Below are 19,152 nucleotides of genomic sequence, written 5' to 3' on the forward strand. Positions count from 1 at the left end.
TTGTTCCCCCTCCATCCCCTCCCTCACCTCAAACGGCTTAACGGCTGACTCCGCACGTGAAAAAGCTGAATGCCTCAACTCTGTGTTTGCCTCTAAATCTTGTGTCCCAAACCCATCCCTCTCTGTACCCACCGTACCCAGTCGTACCCAGCTGCTCCTGGACTCTGTCCTTTCCTCCTGACAAGGTGGAAAAGTTTCTGGCAACCCTCGACTCTGATTCTGCAACTGGTCCTGACGGCATCAGCCCACGGGTCCTAAAATCATGTTCTTCTGCACTTTCACTCCCTCATTCTGTTCTCTTCACCCTCTCTTTTGCTCAAGGTCATCTGCCATCTGCTTGGAAATCAGCCAACATCACCGCTTTGCACAAAAAAGGTGCAAAAACAGATCCCAGCAACTACAGACCAATCAGCCTTCTCCCAATTATCAGCAAAGTCATGGAATCCATCATTGCTTCAGATATTAAATCTTTCCTCTTCTCCAATGGCTTGATCTCTGATCATCAATTTGGTTTCAGACCTGGTCACTCTACTCTGGACATGCTGCTTCTGCTTTCTCAACAATGGATGGAGGTCCTCAACGCCAAACAGGAAATTAGAGCTGTCTCCCTTGACATTTCACGTGCCTTCGATACGGTCTGGCACCCTGCTCTGCTCTCCAAACTCTCCTCCTTTGGTATCCATGGAAATCTCCACGCATGGCTGGCGGACTTCCTCTCTGGTCGTAGTCAACGTGTGGCCCTGAATGGGTTTCTCTCATCTCCTCTTCCTGTTCAGGCTGGAGTTCCCCAAGGTAGTGTTCTGGGCCCTGTGCTTTTTCTGGTCTTCATCAATGATCTCTCTGACTCTCTTGAAAATCCTCTCTATCTCTTTGCTGACGACTCTACTCTCTGTCGCTCCATTCCTCATCCCTCAGATCGGCAGTCTGCAGCCTCCTCACTCTCTGCAGACCTGGACAAAATCACAGACTGGTCAAACAAGTGGAACATGTCTTTCAATCCTGACAAATCTCACACTCTTACAATGTCTCTCCGAAAGGACCGACTGGACAACCCTCCCATCTACTTTCTCAACAATCCTCTCCAAGAAGTTCTGTCGCTCAAGCTTTTGGGTCTCACTATCTGCCATGATCTTTCTTGGGAAAACCACATTTCCAAGCTGGCCTCCAAAGCCAGTCGCCGACTGGGCATCCTCCGTCGTGCGAAGTCCTTCCTTGGCACACCTGAGCTCCTCACCACATACAAGGCTTTCATCCGCAGCTCAATGGAATACTGTTCCCCCCTCTGGGCTGGTGCTCCTGCCTCACACCTTGCTCGGCTTCACGCTGTTGAGGCCAAAGCTTTCAGAATCATTGGAATCTCCTGCGATGTAGTCAACGCCGAGGGCCTTTCACTCACTCACCGCAGGCAGGTTGGTGGTCTTTCTGTCTTCTACCGACTCCTCTCCGGCCTTGCTCCCCCAGCTCTCTCTGTGCTCTGTCCCCCCAATATTCCTTCAGGTCGCACAAGATCTGCCTGCAACCCTCTTCTGGTTAAACTGCCAAAGTCTAGGCTCTCTGCTCACCTTCACTCTTTCATTCCCCTTTTCTCCCGCCTCTGGAACAAACTCCCCCACTCCCTTCAATCCCACTCCTCCCTCCAGGTCTTTAAAACAGCTGTTCACCACCATCTCTTATCTTCCCCCATCGAAAACCTTGATCTTTTCTACCCCCGATAATTCACCCCAGAGTCCTTGCAGTGTTCATATGTTTTAATCCTCTCCCACCTCCCCCCAAGTCCTCCCGATGTCCCTGCTCTCAAATGTTGTGTTTGTGTCCTTCCCCCTCTCTTTTGTGTCCTTCCCCCTCTCTCCCCATCTTGTCTACCGCTCCCCTTGTTTTTTGTGTTTTGTGTGTCGGTTTGTCTTTTTGTGTGATTAATGTTAGCTCTTTCACGAGCCTCGATCTTGTATACAAAAAAAAAAGAAAAAAAAGAAGAAAAAATGAAAAGAAAAAGAAAAGCCATTTAGCCCAAATATGGGGCCAGATAGGAAAAAACTGCAACACTACATATCAGTGCGAAATTGTATGCAGTAATATATACCAGATAACATATCAAAAGTCTAAAGCTCTAAAAATATGGGGTGTCTGTCAAAATCACTGGTACATGGACCCCCCTTTTCATCCTTTTGCAGTACGATTTGTTCACATTTTGCGATACATTCCGAGCACATGGTATATAATTATACTTTTAATATCAGGAATTACAGCATGTTACAGCCCCAGTACGGCCCGTATGGAACAAAAAAATAAGCACGTAAACAAAATTCCCAATAGCTAAATACTGATCACTGATATGCAAATACATGAATCACTTGTCATGACCGTTTCAGAATTATGGCACATTTAGTTGATTAAAATAACAAACTCATAATAAAATCACATATAGAGAAACTAATAATACTGACTCATAAAATACTGTCGGAAGTCAAGGATTCGCTTAAAAGTAAAAAAATGTCCACAATTAACTAATTCAGCTGCATGTAATAGTCTATAACAACAGTCCACTACCTAATCATCATTTTCCTCGTCATCGTCGTCGCTGAAACTGTCCAGGACGGAGTTGGTGCAGCCAGATCCACGGCACTGACCACAAGCAGGAGAACACTCCAAGTTGTTCTTGCGGCATGTACACCGTGCGGAACCACAATCGGTCGAACAGTTGCACCGGATAACATTCAACAAATCCTGAGGTGCTGGAGGGAGGTCGGTCATAACAGGAACAAGATTGCCGTCGCTCATTCTCCAGCCCCAATCCACTGGTTGTAGGCTGTTGTTTCCTTTCCACTGCTGTATTTGCAGATACACCCGTCTGCTGTGATATCTCGCTGCAGCAGATGTGGGCGGTAAGGTCTGTGGGAGTATCTTCGAAGTCTTGACTGCGACCTGTTCACAAAACCGCTTGTACCTGAGGGAATCCAAACTTTCATCAGGTTTACCCTTGTAGAGACACACGAGTGCTATCTCTCCTGCAGCCTCGACCACATCTGGTGATGCATCCTCAGCCAAGAACTGTTGGGATTGAGTTTGGAAGAGTGTGCTCATCATGAATTTCTTCAGTGACGCTCCTTTGCCAAGGCCGTACAGTCGAGACGTCGTGTCACATCCCAATACTGCGTGTATGAATAGGATGCTTTCACACACAGCTGCACCTAGCTGACGTTTCATGGACTTCACATTCCAGATGTGGTTTGGTTTTGTAGTGGATTTTGCCTGACTATACATAAACAAGTCGTGTGCTTCTAGGTTTGCGTAGAAGCAGAGTAGGACGATCAGATCTGTGTCTTCTCCTATAAGGGCTGTGTTCCTCATGTTCGCCGAACTGACTGCGGTCTGGACGATTAGCAGGTCAGCATCTTCCTGGGAATGATGGGTCTGGCATCCAGAAAGCCGGAGGTATCTGCTCAACATGTTGATGAAGTTCTGTTTGTTGTTGAGGTTTCCCAGGAAGATGTCTTTCTTCATGGTCAACTTCATGTCATCAGTGAAAGTCACTTCTGGTCCACCTCTACCTGCTGCTTGCCTCTGGTGGGTCATGTGCTTGGTTGATTGACCAAGATATCCATCAAATATTACGATGGCCTTTCCGTACTTTCTTGTAACATAGTCACAGTGGAGCATGCAGATCTCTCGATATGTTGGTGAACCACGTGGCCATGGTATACGGTGCAGCAGACTTCCACCATCCAAGACATACTGGATTTCGCTGATTGACTCTATGGTACCTGGTTCAAGTTTAGACCAGATAGCATCTCCGAGTACGGACTTCTGGGCTTCACGTAGCATCAGCTTTTCATCAAACAGCGCAGGTGGATGAGGGCATAACTCAAAGCGAAACATCTCTTCCTTATCTTCAGCAGATTTTGAGATGATGATGAGACGCTGGAATAGCAGTTCTGGGTCTATCTGTACCTGGTCTTTACCAACTCGCACAGATGATCTGGCCTTCAGAAATGTGGTGGCTTGGTCTTTGCGCTTGAACGTGTAGTGGACAACTGACTGATTTGTCATGGAGTGCATGATCTTGTCTCCAATGAGCTTGGCATTGTCGACATCAACCTTACTGCCAGCGTTGACACCAGTCATTATGTTCCTGAGGGATGGATGACACTTGAAAGGATTTCTGTCAACTAGAGCGACCTGTAGTGTACTGAATCGGATGTCCTTGTGTTGTTCCAGGGGTAATCATGGCTATTATCCCCATGCCATGGAAGGTGTTGTGTCCGTCTAAGGTTCTAATGTTGTGGTCGACGTTGTCAGCTGCATATTGAACAAATTCTCCCTTGTGGTTGGGTATGTCCATACCCTGGTATACAGCTGCATTTTGGTTGAAACGTGTGACTTCCTTGTATGAGCTGCAGTACCCATGTGCATGCAGTGAATCAATAAGGAAACGAGAGGCGAAATGGTGCTGCAGCTGCACCCCTAGTGCAATTTGCAGTGGAGCAATCAGGACACGTGGTCGTGCAGCTTGCATTATAGCCTGACCAATTGAAGCTATCTTCAGCTCTACATCTTTTGCCTTCAAGATCTTTCCAAGAAAAATCTTCAGAGTATCAGGAAGAAAGTTGAGGCTGGCGTCTTTGAACTCAAGTCTTCCGATGTTGGGTATGTTTCATTCCCTGTTTCCACTTGCTTTATGTCATCCAGTATGAATTTAGCGGCAGCTTCCAGGATTATTTTCTTCTGAATCATAGGATCCTTAGACTGGTTTGCATGAAACTCCAAAAGTACACTGTCAGCTGTTTGCCTCATCGTTGCAACATTCGATTTGCCATTAACTGTTGTGACAATGACTCTGTCGCCAAAGTGTTCAATCAGTCTGTCTTTCATATATCTTTGAGAATAGGACTCGGCATTTGAGTCAGCAAGATACTCGGCCATTTTGTCCACCAGATCAGAGATTGTGTTTTGTTCGTCGTCATTTTCCTCAAGGAATTCAGTCACCTTTATAAATGCCTGACATCTGTCATCCAGAGCAGGACGACCGCCTTCGTGTGGTGATTTGTATCGTCTACCCAATTTCTGTTTCTTCTGTACTGTTTCATTATGTACAAAATTCAGAGGGATCAGTTTCCCTGTCCGGAAATTTGAACTGCATACCTGGTGATACACGGCATCTGCCGCTGGAAGGTCACACACAATGAGCAGTCGAGCCCGAACAGTATCGGCCCATGCATCGTTCCTTGTTGAGCACTTTTGCAGAAGACTATCTTTACATTCTGTAAATGTGATAGAGTGGACATCTCCTTGTTGTTTCCTGTTATCAAAGTTCACCTTTGTACCACAGAAGAGGCAATCTGCTTTGAAGTTGAAGGCTTCCTCTGTTGATCGGAGCGATACACTTAGGCCTGGTCTGTGTGTATCTCTGATACTCTGTGCTACCTTTATTGGATTGCAGTATACACGTCGGCATTCTTGATGAACAACTTGACCTGGAACAGTCTGTATTGGGTCACTGCGCTGGTCACTAACAACATTAATAGTCCGACTTCCCTTTTCACGAAGTGTCACTACTGGATTATCGTTGTTGGTGGATTCATTGCAGAACACACATGAATTGGCCGCCATTCTTCAGGGTTGGATTACCTGCAAATATAGAAAAGTTGAATATACTATTACTGTATGTTATTGCCAATAGACCTAAACATACTAAATACATGTCATTGATGGGATTAAAAACTAAGATATATATGGTTCACAAACAAATAATGATGTACCGTCGCTTGCTGTGGAGTGAGCAGTCTTTGTAAAACGGGGTGTGGTTAAATAAGACACTAAAACAGTAAAAACTTCACTTATATATACAATATTGTACAGTATGATATCCTTTATTTATTATATCGTGCTAGTGATTAGGTCCAGTGTATAAAATAAGCAATAGAAGTTCAGAGAGCGACAATAATCATAGCATGCGGCATATGTACGTCTTTTAACATGGGGCTAAATGGAGAAAACTTGATTGCATTATTTGAGAGTCACCCCATATTTTTAGACCTTTATACTTTTAGTATGTTATAAAGGTACCTTGAGGGTAATCAATACTAATGAGATCGGTAGTGTTGCAGTTTTTTCCCCGTCAAATGCTAAATGGCTTGGACTATAAGCCTTTTGACAGGAGATTCATTTGCTTGCATACTGATGATTCCTGCGGTCGGATGTGGACCGAGGGTCCGCCTTTTGAGGACCCTTGGCACTCGAAACATTAATCTTCAATGACCCAATGACGAAATAAACTTTTCTTCGATGAAAATTCCACTTTGAGCGAGCAAAGAGGCTCCTTTAGAAGAGATCATGAAGCAACACATTATTGCATTATGAATGTCTATTCCTGCCATGCTATCAGAAGGTTACTCACACACAAGTGATACATTTTCAGTGCATGCACACCATGCAGTAATGCTTACTTCAACGAATGAAATCCAGCACATGCACAAGCTGATGCTGGTCCCTTTATTAACTACTGCCCACCTGTATCGATGAGATACCAATTTATTTGGGGGAAAGTTAATATTGATTTTTGCATCATAAATTAGTTGATGCATTTGTGGAATATCCCACATCCGGGCCGATGTTGATTGTACAGAGCAATGCATTTTATGTTGTATTCGAGCAAACAAGTAGGGGGAAAGGGGGGGGGGGGGGGACAATCGTCCATATTGGATAGTATTTTCTTGGTTTGTGGTATTATATACCATGATTATGATGCTCATGAATTGTATCAAAGGCGTTTTTTTTTTTTCATGGTTTTTTTCTTTTTTGTGCTATGTCAGATGTGCATGTCTGTCAGATTCATGATTATACCGATTTTTGTGTGCACAACAAACAGGATTGTGTGGAGGAAACGACTTGTAGATCTGTGTACTGGTGCTGGGGTCAAATTATTTAATTCGATATTTTTTTTATTTACTTATTTTTTTTGTATACAAGATCGAGGCTCATGAAAGAGCTAACATTAATCACACAAAAGTCAAACCGACACATAAAACACGAAATAAGGGGAGCGGTAGACAAGATGGGGAGAGAGGAGGAAGGACACAAACACAACAACAGTAGAGAACAGGGACATCGGGAGATCTGTGGGAGGGAGAAGGCTTGGGGGGGGGGGCAGGGACAGGGTGGGGGGATACACACAGTATACACACACTTAAATGTGACTCCAATGAACATGTTTCAATTGTTTAATCCTGGCCACAGGTCGTTGTTTCCCTTTTTGTCCCCCGTCGCACCGCGGAGCGAAAGGGGGACTATGGTTTTCCCGTGCGTGCGAACGTGCATGCGTGCGAACGTGCGTCCGTCCGCGCGTGCGTGCGTGCATCCATCCACGCATGCGTGCGTGCGTAAGCGAAGGACCGAATTCAAATTTGGTGTGTGGGTGCAACCCACGTCAAAATCAAAGATGGCCGCCGCCATGTATGTCTGACGCCATGTATGTCTGAACCTTGTGAGCGGAATATCTTGAAAAATAAGTGAAGTACCAACTTCTAATCTGGTGTGTGGGTGTATCTCAGCATAAGGAAGAACGCTATTTAAAATTGGGTCACCACGTCAAAATCCAAGATGGCCGCCGTCATGTATGTCTGAACCATGTGAGCGGAATATCTTGAAAAATAAGCGAAGTACCAACTTCTAATGTGTGTGGGTGTATCTCGGAAAAAGGAAGAAGGCTATTGAAAATTGGGTCGCCACGTCAAAATCCAAGATGGCCGCCACCATATATATTTCTGAACCTTGTGAGCGAAATATCGTGAAAAATAAACGAACTACTAACGTCTAATCTGGTGTGTGGGTGTATCTACGCATAAGGAAGAACGCTATTGAAAATTGGGTCGCCACGTCAAAATCCAAGATGGCCGCCGCTATGTATGTCTCCATGTAGGCCTATGAGCGGAATATCTTGAAAAATAAGCGAAGTACCAACTTCTAATCTGGTGTGTGGGTGTATCCAGGTATAAGGAAGAACGCTATTGAAAATTGGGTCACCACGTCAAAATCCAAGATGGCCGCCTTGCGTCTTCCACTTTGTCAACTCATCACTTCAACGACGGGGGACCTAGGCATAACGCTTGTTCACCACTATTTTAATGTGATTAATTCTTCCCTCATCTTACCTCTCCCCCACCACCTCCACATCCCACTGTCTATAAGCATTGTGCGTTCATACTAGCACAAGTTCCTCTTTTGCCATCAAATTACCTGTCTGCAAGGTATTTGTGGATGGATCATACTGCACAGTGGGACCGCACTTTTCCCTGTGCACAGCTGTGTCGTGCAAGGAGGGATAATGTTTTCATCCCTGTCTGTCTGTTTGCCTGCGTGTTTGCCTGCGTGTTTGCCTGCGTGTTTGCCTGTGTGTTTGCCTGTCTGTTCGCCTGTCTGTCCGTCTGGCTGCCCGTCCGTCCGGATGTCTGTCCTTCCGGCTGTCTGTCCGTCCGGCTGTCTGTCCGTCCGGCTGTCTATCCGTCCGGCTGTCTGTCCGTCCGGCTGTTTGTCTGTCCATATGTCCGTCCGGCTGTCTGTCTGTCTGTCTGTCCATCTGTCTGTCTCTGTCTGTCTGTCTCTGTCTGTCTGTCTCTGTCTGTCTGTCTGTCGGTCTCTGTCTATCCGTCTCTCTGTCCGTCTGTCTGTCCGTCTCTGTCTGTCCATCTCTGTCTGTCTGTATATCTCTGTGTTTGTCTGTCTGTTTGTCTCTATGTTCGTCTGTTTCTGTCTGTTTGTCTGCATGTCTGTCTTTGTTTTGTCTGCATGTCTGTCTGTTTGTTTGTCTGCATGTCTGTCTGTTTGTTTGTCTGCATGTCTGTCTGTTCGTTTGTCTGATTGTCTGCCTGTCTGTCTGTTCATCTGCCTATCCGTCTGCCTGTCTGTCTGTCTGCCTGTCTGTCCGTCTGCCTGTCTCCGTCCGTCTGTCCGTCTGCCTGTCCATCTGCCTGCCTGTCTGTCCGTCTGCCTGCCTGCCTGTCTATCTGTCCATCTTCCTGTCTGTCCATCTGCCTGTTTGTCTCTGTCCTTTCAAAATGTTCACCTTTTGTTGCCTTATAGCCTGGAATTAAATTGCATTAAATCAGATGCGGGGGTTAGCCTTGCGGGCGCAATGAGAATCATCATGTTTCCCTTTTTGAGGCAATGTTTTTTTTATGGCCGGATGCCCTTCCTGACGCCAACCCTTTAGTTGCCTCTTACGACACGCAGGGATACGGTGTACCTATTCTAAACTGGGGCACACAACGGCACATTCATCCCAGCAAGCTGTTGCCAAATTTGCCGACCTCGGAAGGCTGACGGCCTGAGTCAACCCCCTGGCGTTAATTCAACGATCGACCAGGATTCTAACTCAGGATCCTTGGATCCCAAGCCAGCACCCTAACCGCTAAGCCAACACCAGGCTAACCCACAACTTCAAAGTGAAAAAACAAATTTTACAAGTAACAGAAAATTAATAAAAAATACAAAACTAGAATATTTTGATTGGACAAGTGTCCAACCCCCTGAGTTAATACTTGGTGGAAGCACCATTGACAGCAATTCCAGCTGTGAGTGTGTGGGGATAGGTCTCTACCAACTCTGCACACTTTGATTGGGCAATATTTGCTCATTCTTCTGTATAAAATTGTTCAAGCTCAGTCACGTGTGCGGAGCGTTGATGAACAGCAATCTTCAAGTCATGCTACAGATTTTTGATTGGATTTAGGTCGGGGCTCTGACTGGGCCACTCAACGACGTTTATCATTTTGTTCCTTAGCCATTCCAGTGGAGCATTGGCTGTGTGCTTCAAGTCGTTGTCATGCTGAAAGGTGAACTTCCATCCCAATTTCAGTTAGGCAAGAGCAGCTCTGCTTGCCTTCCTGATTTGAGAGTGCATCTGCTTGTTCCGACTTCGCCTCTGAACTTGCAAACCTGTTGTGACGTAGGACACAATGACACGCAATGAGACCAGTGGGGTTAGCGGGTTTGAATCCTGCAGGTTCCTGATCCCTTCCGTTACCACATTCATTCCCTTAGTTGTTTTTTTATGTGCTCCACTCCTACTCATTTCTTTATTTCCTATTTCCCATCATCTCTTCCTCCCCTCTACATTGAGGCCTATAGCTGCAATCAAGCTGAATTAACTTTTGGTGTGGCATGTTTCGTGTTTGTTTTGTGTATAGTGTGATGGCCTCCATCCGTTTTGTGCCACGGTGATTAGGGATTTCTTATAATTTATTTATTACGTACACGAGAAAAGAAGCCCTCCTTCTGGACGGATAAAAATCCCCCACTTGTGTGATCTTTCTACCATACTTTATTATGACTTGTAAACCGGCTTTCACCAGGTGTTGATTATATGGTACGCATTTTCATTCAGAAAATTTGAGTCCTTGTCCAACCGTGAACCCCCAGGTCTATGAATTTTTTTACGCCCTATTCCCTAATGTACACACCTTGTGTAAAAAAAATTCATAAAATTTTATCGAGAGGTTTAGGAATGTATACAGGTCAAACAAACAAACCTTCAAACTCAGACACCTATAAAACTAGAACAGCACTCGGTAGAGCGCAAACCTCCACCAGGCTGAACAGGTTACGTTTTGTATCCCACTGATAGGCCAGAACTGGATTTTGACTTGAACCAAAATCTTATTGGTTTTTTGTCACCCACCGAACTCATCCACCTGGATTTGTCATAATCCGTCCACGCTTTTTGAGACATCATGCTATATATCGTTTTTGGCCCTATCTCTCAACGGTGAAGAAACGCTTTAACAATTATTGTATCCGGATCTTCACCAAAATCAAATTCGTTCATCCTTGTCACGCAGCCAACATGTGCAACTACTGTAGTTTCATCCGAATCCATCCATAACTTTTAAAGATATTCTGCTCACAGACATACAGAGAAACAAACAGACAAACAAGGTGTGATCAGGAGGTGGTAGACTGACAGGTATGACGAAATTCGAGAGAACCTTGACCTTTGAGAATGGTCATTTTGACGATATCTTTCCCATTATCCATTTATAGGTCATGTTTTTCAACTCATTTGTGTCAAGTTTGACGTCACGTAGCGCGAACTCTTTCGGTCATATCTGTTTTATGCAAATTACGTCAGTCATCTTGACCATTCTATATATATACAGTCACGTGAAAAAGTAAGTACACCCCATGTAAAGTTTTGACTTTTTCAACATATTCCAACATGCAGCTATTTGATCTTCATTTCAACAATATTGATAGATAAAGGTGATATAATAAAACAAATATGAAACTTTTACATTTTGTCGTCCATTGTATAATTTAAATAAACATAAATGCAAATTTCGCATGTGGAAAAAGTAAGTACACCCCTGGCTCTAATAGGTGGTATTGCCCCCTTTGGCAGAAACAACTTCAAGTAGGCGTTTCTTATAACTGTCTACCAGTCTCTGACATCGACTGGGAGAAATTTTTGCCCACTCCTCCATGCAGAATTCTTTCAGCTGTGCGATGTTTGAGGGGTTTCTTGCATGCACAGCTCGTTTCAAATCCCCCCACAACATCTCGATGGGATTTAGATCCGGGCTTTGACTTGGCCATTCCAGAACCCTCCATTTCTTTCTTTTCAGCCATTCCTTGGTGGATTTACTGATATGTTTAGGGTCATTGTCATGTTGCAGGGTCCACCTTCGGTTGAGCTTCAACTTTCCGACAGATGGCCTCACATTATCCTCAAGCACCCTCTGGTACAATGAAGAAATCATAGTGGATTATATGATGTTGAGCTGCCCAGGCCCTGATGCAGCAAAGCTGCCCCAAACCATAATATTTCCACCACCATGCTTTACAGTTGGTATCAGGATCTTGTGGTCAAATGCTGTCTTTGGTTTTTGCCAAACATGTCTTCTGGTACTGTGGCCAAACAGCTGTACCTTTGACTCATCTGTCCAAAGCACATTGTTCCAGAAGTGCTGGTCTTTGCCAAGGTGTTCATTGGCAAACTTTACTCTTGCCCTGATGTTCTTTCTGGACAACAAAGGTTTCCTCCTGGCACACCTCCCATGTAGATCAAATTTGTGCAGCCTCTTTCTAATGGTAGACTCGTGCACTTTGACATCAACAGTGGCAAGAGCTACCTGTAGGTCCCGTGATGACATTCTGGGGTTCTTAGAGACTTCTTTCAGCATATTGCGGTCTGCTCTCAGGCTGAATTTGCTGGGGCGGCCTGGCCTGAACAAGTTGGCAGTTGTTTGGAATCTTCTCCACTTGTAGATGATCTTCCGTACAGTCGAATGATTGATTTCAAATTGTTTGGAGATCTTTTTAAATCCCTTCCCAGACTCGTAGGCATCTATAACCCTCTTTCTGAAGGCCTCAGAGAGCTCTTTTGATCCAGGCATGGTGGCGCCGCACACTTCAACAACAAAGAGCAAACCAAACTAAATGTCTGAGGTTTAAATAAGACAGGTTCCTCCAAGATCCTCTCTAACGATGTTCTAATCATTTGCACGTGATCTGGTGCACCTGATTCTAATTTTAGGTATTTGAAGTAGTGATAAATGTATGGGTGAACTTACTTTTTCCACATGCGAAATTTGCATTTATGTTCATTTAAATTATACAATGGACTACAAAATGTAAAAGTTTCATGACATTTGTTATATTATATCACCTTTATCTATCAATGTTGTTGAAATGAAGATCAAATAGCTGTATGTTAAAATATGTTGAAAAAGTCAAAACTTTACATGGGGTGTACTTACTTTTTCACATGACTGTGTGTATGTATATATATATATATATACAAACATATACACCCTCAGACGCATCTATTTGCGGGAGATACGTTCCTGGAAAATGCCGCGAAATGCGAAACCGTGAATGGCGGGGCATTGTTTCAATGGAAAAAGGGAGGATAGGTTCCCGAGTCGCGAAAATCCATGTATGGAGAGGCAAATCCCGAGAATGTCAACGAATAATATTGGCAAGGTCGATGAGTCACGGAAATGGCGAGGCAAATCCCGCGAATGTTGGCGATAATCCCGGAAATGGCAAGGCAAATCCTGTGAATATCGATGAAAATCCGTGAATGCATTCCATGCCAGTTTCAATGGGGAAAAGGGAGACAGCTAATTGCACTAATCGATACTGTGGAGTGTTTTCATTCTGTACAGTAACACACGGGGATGACATGTTATGCAGCTGGTGGAACATCCTGCAAAGGTCTCGATTAGAGTGCGGCTAAAATTTGCGGCCATGAAAGCCATAAAAACGCAAAATACACAGCAGTGAATGTAGAAGCATGTCATGCTCGTGGCTCGTAGATGTTTTTTTTGCGTATGTCCAGCTGCTTTATGCATGGCTGGTGAAAGATGGGTTTTCTAAATGTGTCAAGCTAGCGGCTCATGAAATTATTATTTTTGCGCCCCTGAAAAACCGCGAATTTGCGGAACACAGCCGCGAATAGAAAAAAAAACCCCCGCAAATTCACGGGACACTTTGCCGCGAAAAGAGAAATAGGTTGCATTTTATCAACCGCGAATAGTGGAACCACGAACAGTGGGGCGACTATGTATGTATGTATGTATGTATGTATGTATGTATGCATGTATGTATATATATATATATACTATATGGCATGACATCTCGCAGATGCAGATAATATATGGCAGATGTTTATAGTATAGCAGCTGACACTGCTTTTAGTCGTGGGTGGTTCTGTATTTCACAGACCAACTGAGTGAGAATTTGTATTTTAATTCTATCTTTTTTTCTTCCTCAGCCAAACTTGTCAGGTCTCATTCGCTGTGTAATGGGTTTCTTAATAGGGTGGATGTGTGGCAATCACCCCTTGTATGTCATGCAAATGATGGTGTAGCACAGGGGTTCATGGTCAGCATTCCATTTAGGAGGTGCTACTTGTGTTTGCTGTTGGTTGTCATCTCCATATGCCGGTTTCAGAAGGTGGAGTGGAGCCGTCCCATGTCTTGAAGTATCCATCTTCGTGTGTGTGTGTGTGTGTGTGTGTGTGTGTGTGTGTGTGTGTGTGTGTGTGTGTGTGTGTGTGTCTGTGTGTGTGTATATGTGCAAGTTGCTGTTTTTGGCTGCTATCTCCACACGTAGGTGGGTTTTAGGAGATGGAATGGAGACCTACCAGACCAGGTCTCATAGTATCCACCGTGTGTGTGTGCGCATGCCCATACCCATGTATGCATATGTATGTATGTATAACTCAAAATAACTTGGATAATGGAGGGAGGGTGGGGATAGGCCAATGGCGAGTTCTGGCCTTGGCGTTGGCAGTAGTTGTGCGGTGCACGGCTTTGTCATTGCATGTGAAGGCTGATTGAGAGGGCCCTGACAAGCTAGTGCTGGTACGTTTCTCTCGTCTCTCATCTCTCCGTTTTCCCCTTCGAGGAAGAAGAAGAAGAAGAGGAGGAGGAGGAGGGAACCTAATTCATTTCTCTCATTTCATTCAATATGATAAAACTATTTGCTTTTGTCTCCTTGTTTTGCTGAGCATTGAACTTGTCACTGACAGTGGATTAAGAAGCCCAGCTTGCTGTGCACACCTTTTGTTGCTGTCATGACGTAATGTCTTCACATATTTTAAAACCATTTGTGTAATTGGAACAGAGTTGTCGAATGTATAATAACCCTGAAGCAAAGTAAAAAAAATTAACTTTATTTGATTAAAACCTTTTCTTTTAGGGGTTTCTGTATATTCAACTCTGTGGCTATTGCAGCAAGAATGCTGCAAAAGAAACTTCATCTCAAGAAAATTCTAATTGTCGACTGGGTGAGTGAAATGTCTGTGCTCTGTGTGTGTTTTGACCATAAAACATTCCAGTTATTCTCAAACAATGTCAAATCATTGAATTACTATACGGTTAAACAAAACAACAGCAAACGTTATTTTAACTGGGGGAACAAAAGGAGCTGGCGGGATAGTTTGGAGGTATGCTTTGAGTTGTCAGGCCTGGGTTCGAATCTCGGCCCAGCTATAAACTGTCACCTTGATGTTTCGCATGTGGGCGATGCATCAATCCGGGCACCGTCCCTCGATTGGTGTTAAGCTGGAGTATCTGTCCGCTAGTACTGGTCGTTGGTTGTGCGTAAAGATGGCACGTGGTGTATTTCATGAAGAGTATGCAAGCTGTTGCCAGCACTCCGAACGACTTCCAAATTCCTGCTACTTCCGGTCGAACATCAGGCCTGACAAGCCAGTTCGTGAAAGACTTACAAGGACGTTCGACAATAAACAAATCCACACAATTTACTGGATTTGAACCTGGGGTTTGAGCTATGTTTGGTACTCGGAAACGAAAGTCCAACGGACTGTTTTTGAGGTCCAACTGGAGTATTTGAAGTATTTTAAGTTGGAGTTTGCACCTTTAATTGTGCCAGGTCCCTTCAAGCATAACTTGTTTAACTTTTGCCAGTCACACGACTTTCAACGCAATTGTTTTATCCAACTCGTTGCAAGTAAGAAAGTTGCTTTTTTTTGATGCATTGATAACTGATTTGTATTGGTGTTTGTTTTTCTTCTGGACGTTTGCAAGTTTTTTTTTGTTTTTTTTTTCTTCCATAATGTACCTCTAATTCCAGGCCTTAAGTCAAATACACTTTAAGTCCTCTCAAGGACCTTCTTGCAAAGCTTTAAATTACCACCTTGCTAAGTGTCTGGTGCTGTGGTTGGAACCGCTCATGCATGGCAACTGTCACAACCTGAAAAATTAACCATCTCAAACTAGCGCTCACTTGTGGTTTCCGTCTGGATATCTTTCAACTGCAGTTTATATTGATTTTGCAAAGCTCTATTCTTGAATTTGTTTTGTTGTTGCTTTTTTGTGCCCTGACTTTCTGCAAACCCAAATGATCACAGCAGACTGCCCCCTCTTGATGGTCTGTTATATATCCTTGTGGCAACCTCTTGGGATCGGGGGTTGCGAGGGAGGTCATTGGTGGACTTTAGGTTCTAACTTTTGAATGTGGGTCAGCATTTGAACACTTGATCCTGTTTATGCTGGACCCCCGGTGGGAAGCTGTCAGCTCCGAGAGACTATACGATACGTGCCACCCCTTCTCCTCCTACTCTTCCATGCAGTCCATGCGTCCAGCTGTGCATAAGCACCTCTTCGCTGGCTTTAGGAAGCTGTCGCCGGTCAGGGATAGCTTGACCATCAAGAGGAGATTTATGAGCGCTTAACCTAACCCATACATTTGCTTGTCAGCCATTACTGCCACTGAGCCAGGTTTAAGTTGTTGTAATTGAAAAGATAAAAGGTGTAATTTTAAATGCTTTCCTTCTCATGACCAAGGTTCAGAGGTTAATACCTAAAGGGCATGAAGATGTGGGAATTATGCATACGTATGTTGGGCATGGGGTTTGAAACTAGTTCAGAAGCGAGAGTCAAATTCAGAATATGATGTGAATGAGGCATAGGTGACGTTTGGGTGGTTGAAATTTGTCCTGGACCTCCGTTTATAAATTTAGCTTGTAAACGATGTGTACAGTCTGGTGGCCATTTCCTGTCAATCAATTTAAGTTGCTGTAGTTATTTACTTTTCCACACTCTTCATTATCTCACTTGCTGTCCATTTCTATTTTCAGCACGTCCGTTAAAGCAGTAAGCACATGATTATGCCTATTGGTTATAAACACTATAATTTTAAACACTTTGCCGTTTCACCATATACATTACTCTTCCAGATATATGCAGAAGTCTGGGTTTTCTATGGGCTTCGACCTTGTGCCAGAAATGTCAAAGTTAGTACTTTTCTGAAGTAAGTCTTTATTTGAAAAATTTATTTTCAAAATTTATTGCACACAGATTTATTTATTTTTGGTAATTGAGATAATCAATGTAAAGTTTACAATATTAAAAATAATGGCCAAAGTCAAGAAATTTGATAGTTCCTTGAGACTTCAAGGCTTGAAATTTTCCTCTTGTGTCACCTTCCAGCAGGTATGTTGAACAGACACACCAATGTAGGCCGTGAGCTCTAATTTCTCGTCAAAAGTTTAATTACCCTCACCAGAGGAGAGGGTATTGCGTTTGGGTCCGTTTGTTTGTCTCTCTGTCTGTCTGTCTTTGTCTTTCTGTCCGCACAAAATAAGCATTCTTTTGTCTGCAACCGTTGGTCCGATTGACAGGAAAATTTCACCATCGGTGCGCCTCCTTCTGTATAAAATTTTATGACAATTATGACTTCATAGGTCACGTGTTATGGGCGCCATCTTGGAAAAATCGAAAAAGTTTGCACCTCTCTATCACCGAAAGTGCTGGGTAGAAAAAAATTGAGGCATGGCTCATTGTAAAGAACTCTCCATGGGGAATAACATATGTTAATGATGATGTCAAAGGTGCCTCCATTATGACGTCATAATTCGACAAGTACAAAACTTCATCCAATCAAGATGCAATTTCTTGAGCGCCATGTCGGCATAAACTGGTGGAGAAAAAAAACTGATGATGACGTCATCAGTCACATGGTTCGGCCGCCATCTTGGAAAAACCAAAAAACTTTGCACCTCTATATCTCCGAAAGTGCTGAATAGAAAAAATTGAGACATGGCTCATTGTAAAGAACTCTCCATGGTGAATAAAATATGTTAATGATGATGTCATAGCTGCCTCCATTATAATGTCATTCGACAAGTCCAAAACTTTATCCGATCAAGATAAAATTTATTGAGCGTCATTTATGGATAATTTGGTGGAGAAAAAAATTAATAATAATGACGTCATCGGTCACGTGGTTCAGCATCAGTCATTTGTTTTAACACACAAGCCTTAAAAAAAAACACTAAAAACTCTTTTTTCTGGAACTGCTGAACAGATTGAGGCGAAACATTGCATGCATGATCGCATACCCATGACAAACAAAAATCTCCGTGAGCATTACATCATAGGTCACATGGTTTGGCGGCTATTTTTTTGAAGAATAAACCTTTAAAAAGCCACTTCTCCAAAACAGCTATACAGATTGAACGGAAACTTCACACACATGCTCCCCATGCCTTGTGTATGCCATACTATCTTTGAATAATACATATGTCACATGGTTTGGCGGATATATTGGATTGAATGGAAATCTTTAAAAAAAATAAAAATCTCTTGAACCACTTCATTGATCGATGTGAAACTTCAAAGTAATGTCGTACTCGTAAAGCGGAACACGTGTTAAAGATTTCAACATGATTGGTCTTCCGGTCTGGCAGCGAGAAGCTGTTATTGTTTCAAGAAGAAGAAACTTACTATATCTTCTCCAGCCATGTAAGTTTTCAATATATCTATTAATTATGTACTGTTTGAAGTCAGTGGCATCCTTTCTATTTACGTACGTCTCTTAATTATGTACTATCGGAATGTACCTTTCGACGCATTGGACCTTTGAAGAACATTTAAGATGCCTCAAGACCTTTAAGGACCACCAATATCCCAAAATACCACGAGGACTGAAAACACCCCAATGACCCAAAAGAGCAATAGCACCCTTATGACCCAAAAGACTCCGAGGATGCAAAAGACACTGGGGACTCAAAAGACCCCGAGAACAGCCTCATTAAAGAAAAAAAATATTTTTAATACAATACTGATTTCAGTTTTACAAAGTGGACGTCATGTCTCACACGTGTCTGATGAAAGTGGGGTTGTACAAAAACATCCCACAAAATACACCACACAAACACGTTCTGGCAAGGGTTTGCAATCTGATTGCTCTTTCTTGTTCATTTTGGATCTAACCAGTCATGTGGAATGGCAATGATCATGTGACATGAAAGACTTTATTTTCACTCTTCCATCCCCACAGGATGTACACCATGGGAATGGAACCCAGCAGGCATTTTATGACGACGCTAGTGTGCTTTACATTTCACTTCATCGTTACGATGACGGCAACTTCTTCCCAGGCAGTGGAGCACCTGATGAGGTTTGAATTGCTATGTTTAGCCTGAGCACCCATTGAAGGGACTTGTTTGTTTTCATTGCTGCTTTGTAGATGACCAAATCTTGTATTATGTTTTGTTATTGTATTCTATATTGCTTTGCTTGTAATAAATGGTGAATTGAGGGACCTCATCCTGTGTGCATGGGTTATTATCTCCACCACCAAAGGTGGATGGAGGTTATGTTTTCACCCCTGTCTGCCTGCCTGCCT

At 43.4% G+C, this 19,152-nt stretch overlaps 1 protein-coding gene across 1 annotated transcript in view; it reads left to right on the forward strand.

The window, feature by feature from the left end:
* The window catches only part of LOC137434320 (histone deacetylase 5), a 280,361-nt gene that overhangs the window by 225,358 nt on the left and 35,851 nt on the right, over nucleotides 1-19,152 (forward strand). Inside the window, exons 18-19 of the mRNA XM_078785493.1 lie at nucleotides 14,698-14,785; nucleotides 18,805-18,924. Of these exons, the coding sequence (XP_078641619.1) occupies nucleotides 14,698-14,785; nucleotides 18,805-18,924 (208 nt within the window). The remainder of the gene's footprint in view (nucleotides 1-14,697; nucleotides 14,786-18,804; nucleotides 18,925-19,152) is intronic.

Source organism: Myxine glutinosa, chromosome 10, assembly GCF_964187855.1.
Source record: "Myxine glutinosa chromosome 10, kmMyxGlut1.1, whole genome shotgun sequence".
Lineage (NCBI taxonomy): Eukaryota > Metazoa > Chordata > Myxini > Myxiniformes > Myxinidae > Myxine > Myxine glutinosa.